Genomic DNA, 16,518 nt, shown 5'->3' on the forward strand with positions numbered 1-16,518 from the left:
ACTTCTTTCAATGGTAATGTCATACCAATAGTTATTGCCAAATTAATAGAAGGGAAATAGTCGCAATGTTCCAAAACTTCTGGTAAAGTTTGGGGAATATCAGTCGAAGGAAAAATTGTCCATTTTTCATACCACGTTGTTGCCTCTATTTCTAAATATTGTAAATTGTATTTTTCGCATACTCTTTTTACGTTGTTTTGGAACTTTTATTTTATCTATTTTTTAGAATATTCTTGGGATGAAACTGAAATACTGAAAATGCTATTTCGTTAGCCAAGGAAAACCTTGATTTTAAGGATGAAATTAAAGAATCTAAGTATGGGATAAATATTGATTGCCGATAATAGTCTTCAGGTGTGATTCCAGGATAATTGCATCTATATTTCTGTATGGAACATCGTCTAGGTATTTCTATTTTCATTGTTAATTTTTCAGCCATATCTAGCAAAAGTTTATAAATCTCTTCAAATTTTTCTTCAGATTTTTCCCTATGAAATGCAACTATTTTAAGAAATGCAACATATTCCTCAATATGTTGGTGAATGGCTTGTAATGTTTGGGTTATTGGTTTGAGAATAGCAGAATATTTTGATATTATATTTAAACAAATAATAAACATTGAAGTACTACATAATGTTACTAAGCGATCGCTTCTTGATGTGTTGATCCTGTCCAATTCATAGAAATTTCTTCTAATTTATTGAAACTGAGTTGAAAATTCTTTGAAAAAACTGATATACTTTGATATTTCGAAGTCCATCTAGTTTCTGAAAGTAAAGGAATTGTTGGCACGATGGCTCTTCGTTTTGGACTTTCTCTAAAAAATTTTACTATAGATTTTATAACTCCTATTGTCTGGCAAACTTCTGGTACAATGTTTAGGTCATTCACAACTAGGTTTAATCTGTGAAAAGCACAATGTACGTAAGTAGCTTTTGGATATATATTTTTTTATCTGGGCTTGAACACCAGCTTCCTTTCCTGCCATACTTGCACAGCCATCGTATCCGTGTCCAATTAATTTGTTCGTGTCCAAACCATATTCAGTACATTTAAAATAGCAGAACTAATACTTTTTGCATTCATATCATAGAGTTTTGTAAATCCTAAAAATTCTTCCTTTTATTTTCATCAACAAACCTAATGCCAAGTGAAAGCTGCTCTATCCCAGCAATATCTGCGGTTTCGTCCACTAAGATTGAAAATCCAATAGATTTATTTGCAGCAGATATAGTGCTTTCTCGTATTTCCATTTCACAAAGTTCTATTAGTTGATGTTCAGTTCTTACAGAAGTGTACTGGGCATTTGCAGGAGCTTTCATCAAATGATCTTTTAAAATTAAGTCTCCCACTTAGATCCAAAATTGAAATAAATCATGTAAATTTCCAGAATCACTCCTTTTTCCCCGTAATGGTAAATCATGTGTGGCACAAAATAGAACCTAATTTAATTCTATTGGACTCTATAGTTTTTTGTATTGATTTATCAATTTGACAAATTATATCTGTTTGTGGATTGTTATAAAAATCTGTGCATCAATGGCAGCTTCTTTTGTGCCATTGAGATGACATGTGATTTCTGGTGGCTTGGTTAAAATCTTTACCCATTTATAAAAACTCCATTTATAAATGGAGTTTTTATAAATGTGCCCTGATGTACTTTTGGTACAAACAAAACGCACCTTTTTGTAGTTTTGAATAACACAACCATGCTGAGTATTCCTCTAACCAAGCAAATCTAAACTGTCTCTTTCCAGAAGAATCCTTGTTTGAAATCTTATGTCCTTGTTGGGAACATAAGTATTAGAAAGGATTTCAGATTTTCAAGTTGGTATTATAGCAGAAGAAGCAATATCATATTCTAATAAATTATTTGATGAAATTGACTCGACAGAGTCATTTTGAATCGATGTTCCAGGAATCGGATCAACTTGTGTATCCGAAGGCATACATTTTTCCTACTCAATTTCTATTTTACGTCTTTTTGCATTTTTTTCTTGGGAAGAAAAATAATTCCTTATATCCATTCTGAAAGAGGGGAAACACAAACAAGAAAATGTTTTTTTAGAATAAAACTATAAATACATTATTTTCATTTTACATAGATTTTAATGATCTTTAATTCTTGGGGAAAAAAGTATACAGAATTAATACAGTTTTTAGCACAATCTCATATATTAAAAATCAACTAATTAATTAATTCCAAAACCCTAAATTAAATTATTTCAGTTTAAAATTGAAAAAAAAATTATAAAACTAACAAGTAAAATAATATTAAATTACATACACTTACTTTTAAAAATGTATTTTTCAGAAAAAAATAAACCAAAAACAGGAACACGTGTTTTATTGCTGCAATAGATGAAACACGTGTTCTGTGGTTACCCCGCCGAGGGCCGAAACCGGCCAACCCCTAATTAAATTTTAAGGCAGAAAAAGTGTCCCATGGTTGACTGTGTAAGGTTACATATCTCAATCACTTTTATGTTTATAATTTGTGGAATTTTTTACTTGATCCCAGGGGGAGCAAGTGCCCCATTTGCCTCTCTCTGTGGATGCCCATGACTACAACCCATAGTTGCTGCATTATAGTCTAGGTTGCTGTTGTGCCAGTAAACCCAAAATCAAAGCAAATCAAAATTCACTATAACCTCCTATTATTAATACATTATATGTATATAAGCAAAAGAATTTATACATATTTACATCAGCAGTTATTCAAAATAGTTTCCTTACTTATGGACCACCTCGTGTGTGTATAGAAAATGAAATATGGAGAACTAAAAACAAAAAATTTAAATTAATTATGTATATAATTGAATCTTTATACTAAAACTATAGAGAACTAACACTTACTATGTATAGCTATATCTATCTTTATAATATATATACAGCAAGTCCTCAACTTACATGGTTAATTCATTCCAAAGGTTTCTGTGTAATTGAAAAACTGCATAAGTTGAGTGCAGTGCTTAAATACAATATATTTTTAACATATATATTCATTTCAAATAATAATAATATTTTGAAGACTAAATGCACAAGGGTGCATAATGGCCTATAGCTGCTGTTGCACCGTAAAACATACAACAACAACAAATGCACAAGGCAAAATATGTTATAGGTTGAATTTAACTATATAATATTGGTGTAAAGGCATCGTTTGATTTTATCTCATATTGTGGCTACCTTCACAACGAGATACCAGGTATTGCACTACTTTGAATTAACAACGCTTCTCTAATAGAGGAGACAACTGTTATTTATTCTTACGGTGCCCACCAAGAATAAATAACAGTAGTTTCCTCTATTAGAGAAGCATTGTTTATTCAAAGTAGTGCAATATCTGGTATCTCATTCTGAAGTAGCCACAATATGAGATAAAACCAAACGATGCCTTTACACTACTTATGTAGTTAAACTAAGGTGTATTTACACCAATATTATATAATTCATTTCAAAAGATAGTTAAAGCTAAACAGATATTGCTTATGAAAATAAAACATTAAGAAAATGAAAATTTATATTCAGTATGCATATAGAGTACATATGTAAAAACATATACATACTATTTATGTGCTCAAACTCCGCAGTTGACTGTGTCAGACCGTTTTTCTCTGATTTATAGAAGTACATGTAATTGTCTCTGGTGATGTTTGTACTGTAGCTCATTTCTCATCATAAATCAGTTTATAGCTTACAATAGCATTGTGTACTTGCTTTAAACGATTTTGCAAACAGTTGGTTGCTTGGATCCTTGAGCCTCTAAGCCAGCCAATCATATTAAAGCATTCTGCCATCTGCTTAGTCTCAAATTGTTTTGGTGGTTCAGCTCTTCTTACTCTTCCTCGTTTCTGTGGTCTTCAAGCTCCATTAAAGCTTCGTTGTTCATTTCTTTTGTATGACTTTGCAACAGTTCAGTAAAATCAGATTTCCATGAGGTTTTTAATTACATCTTTATGCTCTTCAGATCTCATAGCATCTTGAACAAACTGAGGAGGATGAGCTTCTTCCAGTGTAATTCATGGTAGATGTAGTTTCACTCCAGGCAGCATTGATGTTTTTAACAGCTTTGTAAGCGTCATACTCTTTCCAGAACTGCTTCAGTGATTTTGCCATTCTGTCCTTCAGCAGCCCCTTAATCCATGGGTTGTATTTGGAGGCAAGAATATTACCTTTTATGTTTTCACAATAGTCACACACAGTTGTTGAGTGACCTGGTGCATTATCAACTAACAGCAATATCTTAAATGGCAGGTTGTTTTCCCTGCAATATTTTTCAAACTCATGCACAGGAAAAACCAGGTTTGAAAAATTTCTTGACTCATCCATGCCCTTGGATTACATTTCCATTCCATACTACAGGTCTTTGAAATAGTTTTGAAGGCCCTTGGGTTTTCACTTTTATTTTGAAGTCCCCAGCGGCATTTCCACCAAGTAGAAGTTTCAGCGGTCCTTTGATGCCTTAAATCCTTGCATAGTTTTATCATATTTTGCTATGTAAGAACTATCTGGCATTTTTTTCCCAAAATAATCCAGCCTAGTTCACGTTAAAAAATCTGTTGGCAGGCAGTCTTAGTTTTTGATGATGTCTGCCAAAGTCTTGGGGAACTCTGTAGTTGTATCTGCACTAGGGATTTGCCAGTCACTTTGATGTTATGTAGTTCAGCAAAGAATTTGCTGAACTCCATAAAATGATCATGGATTGCATTGATAATGAACTTCTCACATGCTGCATAATTCAAACTTTATCTTTTATAATAGTTCTAATAGCCAATTCATTAATTTCCTAAGTGCATTCAATATCTATGAGCTTATTACCTTTTTCATGTTGTTTAATAATTTATACTTTAGTCTCCATAGTTATAACATGCCTCCCTAGCCAGGTGGGCAGCAGTGCGTAGCACACGCTTCTTGACTAGACCAGGGTTCGAGCCTGTGACTGGAGGATGCGGAAAGGTCAGGGAATGACCACTGCATATCTCCGGAGCAATATGGCCTTAGTTGCTAATGCTCCTAAAAAACCAAATAAACAAACAACTGCTTTTACATTTCATTTCTCAGACGTGTTTAGGGTTTATAATAAGCACTATGTAGATTCACTAACAAGACACAACTTGCACCCAAGGTAGAACCAAACAAAACAGCTTACCAGGAATGCCATCTATTAAACTCCAAGCAGTGCTTTGGCCTATCAGTAGCTAATACTATCTATTGAGCTCAATGCAATACCACCCAAAGTCCCAACATACTGATTGTATTTAAAAAAAACAAAGTTAAGAGTCCATAGCTCAGAAACTGTTTGTGATAAAAAATGTTTTTCATGTAATTAAAATGGCCGCTAAAAACATTGCAGTATATGATAATGTTTTTAGCGGCCATATTAATGAATAATTAATATAATCGTTCACAACCCTCATTATTCTTGTTTCTCTCTTGACCGTCACCTTCTTGCATTTTGGACGGGTTCACCACGAAGTATGCATTCAGCCTGGTTATTGACCTGTTGCTGTTCTTTCTGAAATTCCTCAATGATCCTATATATGCTCGTCCAGCTATACACTCCCATCTTCTATAGCAAGCCTGAACACTGTTTTGAGTGTTCAGGCTTGCCATAGAAGATGCTCTGTGATTCCGATTCGTCTTTGTGCCCCCTACGCCTCCTGCAAGTTTGTCGCACTGGTAGTGAATCACCCTGTATATATAACTATCTTTCCTCGGTAATTCAGAACATTAAATGCTTGTGGTATCTCACTAGAGGGAATAAATATCAAGGAACATATCAAAGCAGCAAACTAAATTCTTCATCGGTGATGTATTGAGATGTCAGTCCACTTGCTTGAATTTTTCTCTGAACATGTTGTCCCAGGTGTGAAAAACAGACATTATTAGACACTCACCTTTGGAGGCATTTATTGCAGCTAATTCCAGGTCAATTAATATGGCCTGTGGTCTCAATTCAATTTCATGTTCTTTGGCAAAGTCAATCATATCTTGAAACAAACGTTTATAATTTTCTTCGCTCTTATTCATCATCAACATATAAGAATACGATAGTTTTCATTACCGACAGGTGCATGTATTGATAAAAAAAATTGTGGGCACATTTTTAAATGTACCATCCATTATCTGTGTTGAATAGAAGCAGTGTAAATTTTGTTGTAAATAGAAGAATTCTTTCCTCTCCCACTGCAGAATCTAACAAGAAATGCCATTTTCTTCTTATAATAATAATAAGATGACAGAATATTTTTTCCAGTGGAAATTTTTTTCTGTTAGCCCTTTCAAAATATCCTATTGGTGCCCATGGTCATGCCTAATGTACTTGTCAAAGAAATTCGTAAAAGTACAGCTAATAACAAATACCTGTATAACTACAGTTTTAGTTATGCTAATGATATGACAAATGTTACGCAGCTGCCAAAATACATTAAATTTTCATATTCCAAAAGTATTCTCATTTCAAGTTTTTTATCTTTAGCATTTCAATGCTGTACCTATAATTATTTACGTTTTTCTTTGCATCCTTTGCCAAGGATTTCTCGTAATCAGCCTTTGCTTGCCTAACCTCCTTTATGACTTGATTACCGACCAGCTTATATCTGCTGTAGGCTTCTGTGTCGCCTGATAATTTATATGCATCCCACACATTTTTCTTCTCTACCACGAGCCTCATTAGTTCATCTGACATCCATTTAGGCCTAAACCTTGAACAGTATTTCGTAGTTGGTATGAAAAGCCTAGTACCCTCCAAAAAATCACCATTGGTAACATCATCACTGTAGTCTCCTTTAAGAAAGCAAAAACCCTTCCCTTTACCGTTGATGGTAGTTACATTTTTAAGTAAATCCCACATCAGCACATTGTGGTCACTGCCACCTAGTGGTTCCTTTATCTGTAGATTCTTAATGCATGAAGAATCACTTCTGATAATCAGATCAAGAGTATTAATTGTTTTTGTTTATACTCTGGCATGACCACCAAGTCAGTGGCATTTACAATAACTCAATCGATCAGTACAAATGTTAATCATATTTAACATTCACAGGCTTGAACCTCAGTTCATTCAAAGAGCGTGTGCTACTGCACTTGGCTAAGTCTGACCTCTGCTCCCTCTAGTTGCCTCTTGAACATGTTTCTGTAGAAAACGATCATCCGATAAATTCACAAAAGCCTTGCTAGTGTGCAAGTGACCAACCACAAGTTCCAGTAGGCACATTATAGCCAAAGTAGCTTATGTGCCATCAAACCCCCATATCAACAACAAGTTCCAGTCAATATCTGAGAAGTTAAAATCCTTGATATACTGTATTTTTGTATAAATATACATTGTTAGCCACCTTATAAATCCCAATAATTTCAGCATTTGTTTTTTTTTTCATCAGATGAAAAGAGTTTGTATAATTTGTATGGTTTTGGATTTCTTTTTTTGAGTTCTCTAAAAAGAAACTTTGGGAATTGTCCATAACTTCCTCCAGCATGTTCTTACATATTGAAAAAAATGAATGCCGTAAAAGAAGAATGTTTTCCTGTTATACTGACTGGCATTAGTTGCAGGAAGGGGTGTCCTTTTTAAATTTTGCTGTTTAGATTTGAACAATGCCAATTATCAAAACTACCAACTGCCAATGTGTTATGGCAGCATTAACTAAGAAAACATTGAAGAAGAAAATAGAAAGGTTATTTCTTTAGTACCATCATAGAAGGAGGCACTGTTTGCTATTAACCCCCCACCCCAGGAATCATATTTTCAGTATGACTGAGGTTTTCCTTAACTGCACAGAGTTGAATAACAGGTGCATGACATGAAAACAGAAACAAAAAGTATAGGCAAAAGAATATAAGTATGCAGTAATTTTTTTTCTAATAGATTCTTATTATAATCTAAATGTATATTAGTCTTTTTAGTTTACTTTAAACTCTAGATATAGTTCAGACACAGCATGGGTTGGTTAAGAGGAAGTCTTGTCTGACCAATTTGATTGGATACTACGATGTGGTCACAAAGCAACTGGATGAAAAAAATAATTTTGATATCATATACTTGGATTTTAGGAAAGCTTTTGATACTGTTGCACATGGAAGACTACTGTACAAGTTGGAGCAGTGTGGCATAAAGGCAGGGCTGGATTACAGATGAAGTGGGCCCCCGGCCATATTTAAATTTGAAGCCTCTTTAATATATATATATAAATACAAAACTACATAGATATTTATATTGTGAATAATAAAATGTTTTTTGACTTGAAAATAAAGTATTATTACTTTATTTTCTATTAAAGTTGTTTTTATTATTAAAAACAATTTTAATAGAAACTTAACTTATTTATTGTACAATAAAAAGGTTTAAGAATGCTTTTATATTAAATATTTATTATTATTAAAAATATTTACACTGAAAATGAGGCCCATGGCCATGCATTAAGGGTGGGAGAAGCCAGAGAGTGATAATTGCTGGACACTGCTCTTCATGGACTAATGTTATTAGTGGAGTTCCCCAGAGGTCCATGTTGGGCCCATTGTTGTTTTCTGTATTTATCCATGATACTGATGAAGGTATATGAAGTTAATGTATGTCTGCAGACAATACAAAGGTTGGTAGGGTTGTTAATGACAGTAAGGATGGTATGCTACTACAACAGGATTTAGAAAAGTTGAACAGATGGGCTGAGAGGTGGAAACTGAAGTTTTACGTTGACAAATGCAAAGTACTGCATATGAGTAGCAGTAACCCCAGAGTGACATACCAACTGTGCACACTCATAGTGGTGAATGAAAAAGACCTGTGGGTAATCACGCAGTCAGTCAGCTATGAAGTTTTCTGAGCAGTGCAGACAGGCCCCAAGAATTCATGGAACCTTGTCAGTGATGTATAGGAATTTTGCAAGAAGGGACAAGGAGGTTATTATCCCCTTGTATAAAGCAATGGTCAAGCCACACCTTGAGCACTGCATATAGGTCTATAGGCCTCATTTTAGGGAAGATGTTGAGCTACTAGAACGAGTACAGAGAAGGGCAAAGGGTTGTTGTTACCAAGATAGGCTTAAGTTCTGTAATTTGCAGCATCTGGAGACTAGGTGCCTGCGAGTTGATCTGATTGAGGTGTATAAATGGATTGAGCAGGCTTAATGCCTGCTCAGTCCTGCTTCAAATGGATTGAGCAGGCTTAATGCTGATGGGATTCTTCCTCTTGTTCAGATTACAAACTTGAGGGGGGACATAAACTGAAATTGAGGTAAGACAGTTGTCAAATAGATGTGCGGAAATTTGCCTTCAGCCAGTGGGTTGTTGATTGCTGAAACAAACTTCCATCTGTCATTGTGGAAGTTGGTAGTTTAAATAAATTTAAGGCTGAACTAGACAAACTTTTGGAGTGAATAGATGGGTGAAATGGAAAGCCTTTTTTTTGGTTGATGCTATAAAACTTGCTTTCTTGCATCATATGCCTCTACTAATGCTTGCATCTAGAATGTACACTGAGTGACTACCTACCTACCTAATACCATGTTGGGCCACTGTTTTCAGGGATAACAGCAGCTATCTGCCTTGGCACTGACACCATTATAAGTATGTAGGCATCTGCAGCCATGCTGCCTGCTGCAAGGCTTTCCACAGTGTTTGAATGAATTTGGAGGCCAATCAAAATGCATGATATCTTCACTGCTGGCACATTATCATCTTGAAAGATCCAATTTCTGTTCAGGAACAAATGCAACATCCTAGCCTTCACACGGTCTCCTAAGAGCTACTAGTGAAACATTGGTCTGTATGCACCAAGGGTTCTAGTTCCTGCCAGCACAACATGCCCCATATTAAGAAACCACTGGCACTATGCAGTGTGTCCGTGTACTGTTGTTGCTTAAACTACACAAGTCAGCATCCATCAGCATATTGTACTAGGTATTTGGATTCACCTAACCAGAACACCCATTTCCAGTCCTCCAGTGTCCAACCAACATCTTGTTGACACCACAGCAGTGAGTAGTGGATGTCTCTTGGGTCATCTGCTCGGGCACTGCAGATGTCTGAGCATGCAGCTCATCATTTGGGATATTATTCCTGCATTTCCCATATTGTACTGTGATGTGCCCTGTCACATAATGACTTGTCTTCAAGCCTGTACAATGCACTGCACCCTTTGCTTACTAAATATCCACTTTTTGTAATCCTTTACAGGCCCAGTACACATGCTCCCACAATCATGCCTTTTCAAAACTCTGTGATATCTTTACTAAGTCACATAACCGCTGCTTCATCATCTTGCAGGATCAGATACAAATTATTACAGTGCTCTAGCATTGGAAGCTATGCAGCATAGCCCATTACTAATTGAATGGTCATAATTCAACAAGCGTATGAAAGATTGTTTACACTCAAGTGTTTATACATAATTTTGACTTGCTCTGTATTTTTTTTTTTTTTTTTATGTGAACCCCAAACACGAGAGGTATTAGAACCTATAGCACTTAGTACCGTGCTTGGGTTGGAGATTGAGAAGACGAAAGAAGATATTTGTTGACATTGGACTTGAACTTCTGTAGATTGTAATTTTCAGGAAATACGTATGAAGGAAGGTTGTTCCAGAAAATGGCAGTTGAATGAATAAATGAGGAAGATGAAAAGTTGGTTCTGTGGGTTTGAAGTTGGACAGTAAATGGATGTTGGCTGGTGGCGGCACGTGTTCGGACTGTTTTGAAAGAGAGAGAGGGAATTATAGAAGCTAATTCAGAAGAACAGTGCCCATGGAAGTATCTGTAGAAGGGGCATGCAGCAGAAACAGTGCGTCTATGAGACAGCGAGTGGAGAGACTCTGTTAAAGATGAATCATTAATTAACCTAACTGCCCTCTTCTGAATGGAATCAAGAAGCTTGAGAGAGGTTTTGGGGGCACCACCCCAGATGTGGGAACAATATTCCATGGCAGGGCGGATTTTCCATTTATACAGAGTGAGCAGCTGTTTAGAAGAAAAGTAACGCTGAGAGCGAAAGAGAAAACCAAGTTTTTTAGATGCAGAGGAAGCAATATTTGTAATGTGCTTGTGCCAAGAGAGATTAGAAGTCAGGGTAATCCCCAAAAGAGATATATCCTTTTGCCTAGAAATTGGAGTGTCACTAAATATAAGCATAGGAGCAAAAGAATCCTTTTTGCGAGATATAAGACAAGACTGAGTTTTAGAAGGGTTGAAATCAACTAAGTTGTCTTTGCCCCACTGGAGAATTACCTGAAGATCGGCATTTAAGGAATTGGTAGCAGATTTTCGAGAAGTTGAAGCTGATTGAGCAGGACAAGGTTTCTCAAAATGGAAAGTTCAATGCAATGTGCTATCATCGGCAAAACTATGGATAGGATTTCCAGTCAATGGAAGAAGGTCATTGATATATAAGAGGAAAAGAGTGGGGGAAAGAACTGAACCTTGGGGGGACACCGGCATTAGTGGAGAAGTTAGAAGACAGAGAGCCATCAACCATCACCCTCAGTGAGCGATCAGAGAGAAAACTGGATAACCAATTACTAAAAAGTTGGCAAACCATAAGATGGAAGCTTGTTTAGAAGACCTTTATGCCAAACACGATCAAAAGCCTTTGAGATGTCAAGAGCAACTACTTGTGTTTCACCGAACCTTTCCATTGAATTAGTCCATAAATGGGTAACATAAGCCAGAATATCACCAGTGGATCGACACTGACGGAATCCATACTGGTGATCGTTGATCAGACGGAAGGTTTCTAGGTAGTTTAAGAGTTGGCGGTTAATTGATTTCTCCATTACTTTAGAAAGAGTAGAAGTAATTGCAATGGGACGATAATTGGATGGGAGGGATTTGTCACCCTTTTTAGGAACTGGCTGGATATGAGCAAATTTCCAAGCAGAAGGAAAAACACCTTTGGAGTAAGAAAGTGAAAACAGGCGGCAAAGAATAGGAGTAAGTTCAGGAGCACAGGTTTTGAGAACAAGTGGAGAAATACCATCAGGACCTGGAGCTTTCTTAGCATCGAGATGCATCAAAATCCTTCTGATATCCTTTTGACGGAAGACCACAGGAGGCATTGAATGGAGTGTGTTGGGAATGGTGGGAGGTGTTTTACCAAGATCATTAATACATGAGCTGGAAGAAAAATGGGATGCTAGCAGGTCAGCTTTATCCTTGGCTGAAGTGACAACAGAACCATCTGGTTTGGACAGAGGTGGGAGCAGAGATGGGCAAAAGTTGCGGCCAATAGCTTTGGCAAGAGACCAGAATGCTCGGCTACCATTAGGGCAAGAAGCAAGTTTTCTACTCTTAACCTGTTAAAACTGTAGTTTGGACTGATTAATAACTGCTTTACAATTGTTGCGAGCTTTGGTGTAGGCAGAAAATGAAACTGAAGAATTAGAAACAAGCCAATTACGATATGCAACATTCTTCTCTTGGACAGCCTTAGCACATTTATTGGAAAACCAAGGTTTAGATAAAGGACGAGATTTTAAAGTGGAGTGTGGGATAAAGGATTCCATTCCTGCAAGAATAATTTCACTGACACGATCTGAGCAAACGTTGACATCAGAACTTTTGAAACAGTAATCCGACCAAGGAAAAGAAGAAAAGAAGTCTCGCAGGTCATCCCATTTTGCATTCTTGTAATGCCAAACAACACGAGGTTGGGAATAGCCATGAGATAAAGGTTCCATTGGAGAAGAGACAATCACCAAGTTGTGATCTGAAGTGCCTAAAGGAGCTCTCACTTCAACCGTGTACTTAGAAGGGTTGTTTGTGAGAAAAAGATCAAGCGTATTGGCTGTATGATTAGGATTGTCCGGTATTCTTGTAGGTAAATGAACAATCTGTGCTAGGTCATTAGTAATTGCAAAAGCTTCAGCATCTCGACCTGCTGGGTCGGTGTGACTAGAAAATGGAAGCCAGCTGGGGTTGTGAACATTAAAATCACCAAGGAAAATTACCTCACTGTTAGCAGAGTTGGACTGGAGAAAGTCAAGTTGCAACGAGAGGAAGTCAAAGAGCTCCAAGTGATTAGTCGAACGGTAGAGACAACAGATGAATTTGACACAATGAGGTAGAGAGATTTTAAGCCAGAGAAGATCAAAGAGAGGAGATTCCAAATTGCCAAGTCTCTGACAGGGAATATCAGAATGGACATATGCACAAGTACCACCTTTGAGAAGAAAGGAATCATACAGCGAATAATTTGGGCATCTGAGATGAGCAGTAGTTGAATCAACCGATAACTGAGATTCTGTCAGAAAAAGTACATGAGGTTTGGCAGACTGCAAGTGGAAATGGACATCGTTGAGATTAGAATTGAGACCACGTATATTTGTGAAATGAATTAGAAAGTCCTTGGGAGGTTTAGATCTTTTCGCAGATAAGCTTGCTCTATTATTTTGACAATTCATGGTGTATTCAATAGTAAGAAAAAGTGGGTGGGACATGCTGTATGAAGTAATGAAATTTTTGGATATGGCGTACATGTGGTAAGAATATACCCAGATCCTTGACATAACGTGGCCTCGACAATGCTCCCCGCATACACACTACTCGGACTCCCTCCAGTCACTATCTGGCAGAGTAGAGGTAGCAAGATTATACACTAGCTGATCTGGAAGCCTCCTAGAGAGTTACCAATAGGTCCGGTCCGGTGTACTAACTAGCGGCCGGCCTGCGAAAACCGTTTTAGAGCTGTACCCTCGAAATGTAAGGAATATTGGATCTTGCCACAACGTTCATCATAACCTCAAAAGTCATCAATCATACTGCATGATGGAAGAGATAGGGAAGGGTTGACCGGAACTTAGCTCTAGAGACTAAACATGGGTTCCACCACTTCAAGCCTCCAATAAGCAAAGTGGTGGTATTTCACCGGTTGATGAGAGTCATCTTCCACCTAGTACTGCCTGGTAACATAGAGGGGCGGCATTCCTCCATGTGGTGTGGGCACCACACCTCGACCCCTGCTTACGTTGGTGCACACCTGGGTGGTCACCCACCATGTACTTGTGCATGGGGGTTATACCCAGGATTACTAACAGTCCCACCATTGTGAAGGTGCAGCAGAGGATTTGGCTGTCACAGACCGTCCGGACTTCGCTGAAATTGGGTCCACTTTACTTGAGTGTCACCCGAATATCAGTTCCATCAACGTTTTAGACTCCCAGGTAGCAAGTACAGCTTGTCTGGCATATCTGAGAGAATGTCTGTGACAACCTCAAGGACCAAATATACATAAATGTAAAATAATATTAATGGTAATATTAAAATAATATTCTGGAAATGTGCTAATGCACACAAAACTTTTATCCTAATGATGCAGACTACCTGGAAGGTTCTTTTGTGTATAAGTCTAAGTAAACAATTTTACACTTTGATACTACTCGAGTCAGACTGTATCAAGAAAAGCAGTGAGAGAGTTACAGTCATTGACCTTGAATCAAAAATTAATGTAGATCACTATATGGGAGTGGGATACATGCTATTTGTGTAGTGAGTTTCCAAAGTTTTTCTTCATTCATTAGATATAGCTATGCAGCTCAGGTGCATGCAACTCAATTTAAGTATTTTTTTTAGGTCCTTTCAAATAAAGAGCACTCACTGAGAACAGGTGTGTTGGAAAGGGAAGGTATCAGAGATTCAAGAGTATCTACAACTTTGGGAAGCAGAACCTGCAGATTATTGCCTCATACCTGTTACCAGGATCCAACCTTGAACTGCTGTATTCATTGCTCAGGAGAAATAAAGGATATCTAATTTCAAACTAGAAAAAAAAAATATTTTTTTATCTAAAAAAAAAAAAGTGTAGTTTGTGCCTGTTAAAATACTCCTTAGCAAAAAGTGTATGTAATAATGAAATATTTTTCTTAATATATTTTTTGTATACAGTTTTATATATATCTTGTAATATAAAATGTATGTACACACACAAATACAATTTATATTACCTGCTGTCGTGGCAAAGGGATAAATTAAGGATAATGAGAGGCATTTGTGTTTCTATGCTGAATTGTTTAACGTGCATTAATATAGTTTCTGATTTTCTAAATACTGTAACTGTTGTACATGGCATGTTTTTTGGCATCATCTTGCTTTACAATACAATATTAAATCATAAATTTTATGACTATTTCATAATAATCAACATATTCTTGTTAACTTGGTGAAAATCAAAATATTAACTTTCAGTTTTACAGTTTCTTAATTTCATTAGAATTATATGATTATTATTGAGATATTCATTTAAAAAACTGCAGCATTGTTATTCTCACTGATATGAAAAAAGAGTTGCAAGCAGCTCTTTTTTTTCATATCAGTAATAATAACATGCTTTCTAATGACACCCTTAAAACTGGACTGTTGAAAAATGCCTGTTTTGTAATAATAACTGAAAATAAAAGCAGTGATGACTGCTATGATTTTATGTTAGCAATACTATTAGTATTAATATCTATACACAAATCAGAAATCATTATCAAGAGAATGGCTAATTGACTGGAAATTAAGGTAATACCAGTGATTAAACTTGTTATCTGCTGAGTTATGTCATTGATTATTTAAATGCAGTATCTAAAAATATGATGGATTTTAGACATTCCTTTTTGTATGCATTTGCATAGTGAGCTTTCAAACCTACTCTAACACATTTTTGGGACCCCAAAACAACTTTTAATTTGGGGGAAGACACACCCACTCTCTTTTCCCACCCCATCTATGGAAATAAGGGGTACAGTGAATTCCAGGATTAATGCACCTTGCAACATTCAATTCAGCATTGTGCTCTTCCACTCAATCATGAATTATGCATGCCTTCAATTTAAAACAAGAAATTCTCATAGTTGAACACACCAAAAAAGGAAAGACTTCACAGCTAATTAAAATAGCAACAGAATTGAGGGAAAGAATTACCATCCCTCCCTCTAGAAAAACCCATTTCCAAAAGCATGCCCTCCTTTGTATTCCTTCCATTCCTCTTGTCTCTCCCTATTTTTAGAGAAGCAGTACAGACCTCGCCACCCAGAGGAAAGGCTTGCAAAATTAGATTTGCCAGAGTAGAAGTAAAATACAAACCACTCTATGAAAGAACTGCCAACTCTTCATTGTACCTACATCATAATCACCAGAAGACCAGCCCACAGAAGAACAATATTTTCATGTGGTGTCTCTGACTTTTTGGACCAGTGAACTCCCACATTTTTTTATTTTTAATGAAAATTCAGGAAGCAATATTTGTAATGCAATTATGCCAAGAGAGAGATCAGAAGAATCCTTTTTGCATGATTTATATCATGTCAATCATGATCATGCCCTCCTCAATCCTGTCATAAGACAGGATTGAGATCAACTAAGTTATTTTTGTCCCACTGGAGTAGTTGCAGGAATTAGTAGTGAATATTCAAGAAGTTGAAGCTGTGTGTGCAGGGCTCTATTAACAATTCTAAGAATGGATATGGATTCAGCACCATTACTCCCCTATAAAGATGCACTACACTCGTGGAAGGAGCTGAATCTTCACTTCCTGCTGAACTTTCAG

General features: G+C 36.5%; 1 protein-coding gene across 3 annotated transcripts in view; it reads left to right on the forward strand.

Annotated features, from left to right (window-relative positions):
* Nucleotides 1-14,783, forward strand: part of LOC150091134 (golgin-45) — a 136,163-nt gene extending 121,380 nt beyond the window's left edge. For all 3 annotated transcript variants that reach the window (XM_090382181.1, XM_090382183.1, XM_090382182.1), the window contains exon 6: nucleotides 14,562-14,783. In XM_090382181.1, the coding sequence (XP_090238307.1) occupies nucleotides 14,562-14,741 (180 nt within the window). In that variant the 3' untranslated portion in view covers nucleotides 14,742-14,783. The remainder of the gene's footprint in view (nucleotides 1-14,561) is intronic.
* Nucleotides 14,784-16,518: the final 1,735 nt, after the last annotated feature.

This window comes from Mastigoproctus giganteus, chromosome 1 (assembly GCF_048544385.1).
Source record: "Mastigoproctus giganteus isolate SK-2022 chromosome 1, ASM4854438v1, whole genome shotgun sequence".
Lineage (NCBI taxonomy): Eukaryota > Metazoa > Arthropoda > Arachnida > Uropygi > Thelyphonidae > Mastigoproctus > Mastigoproctus giganteus.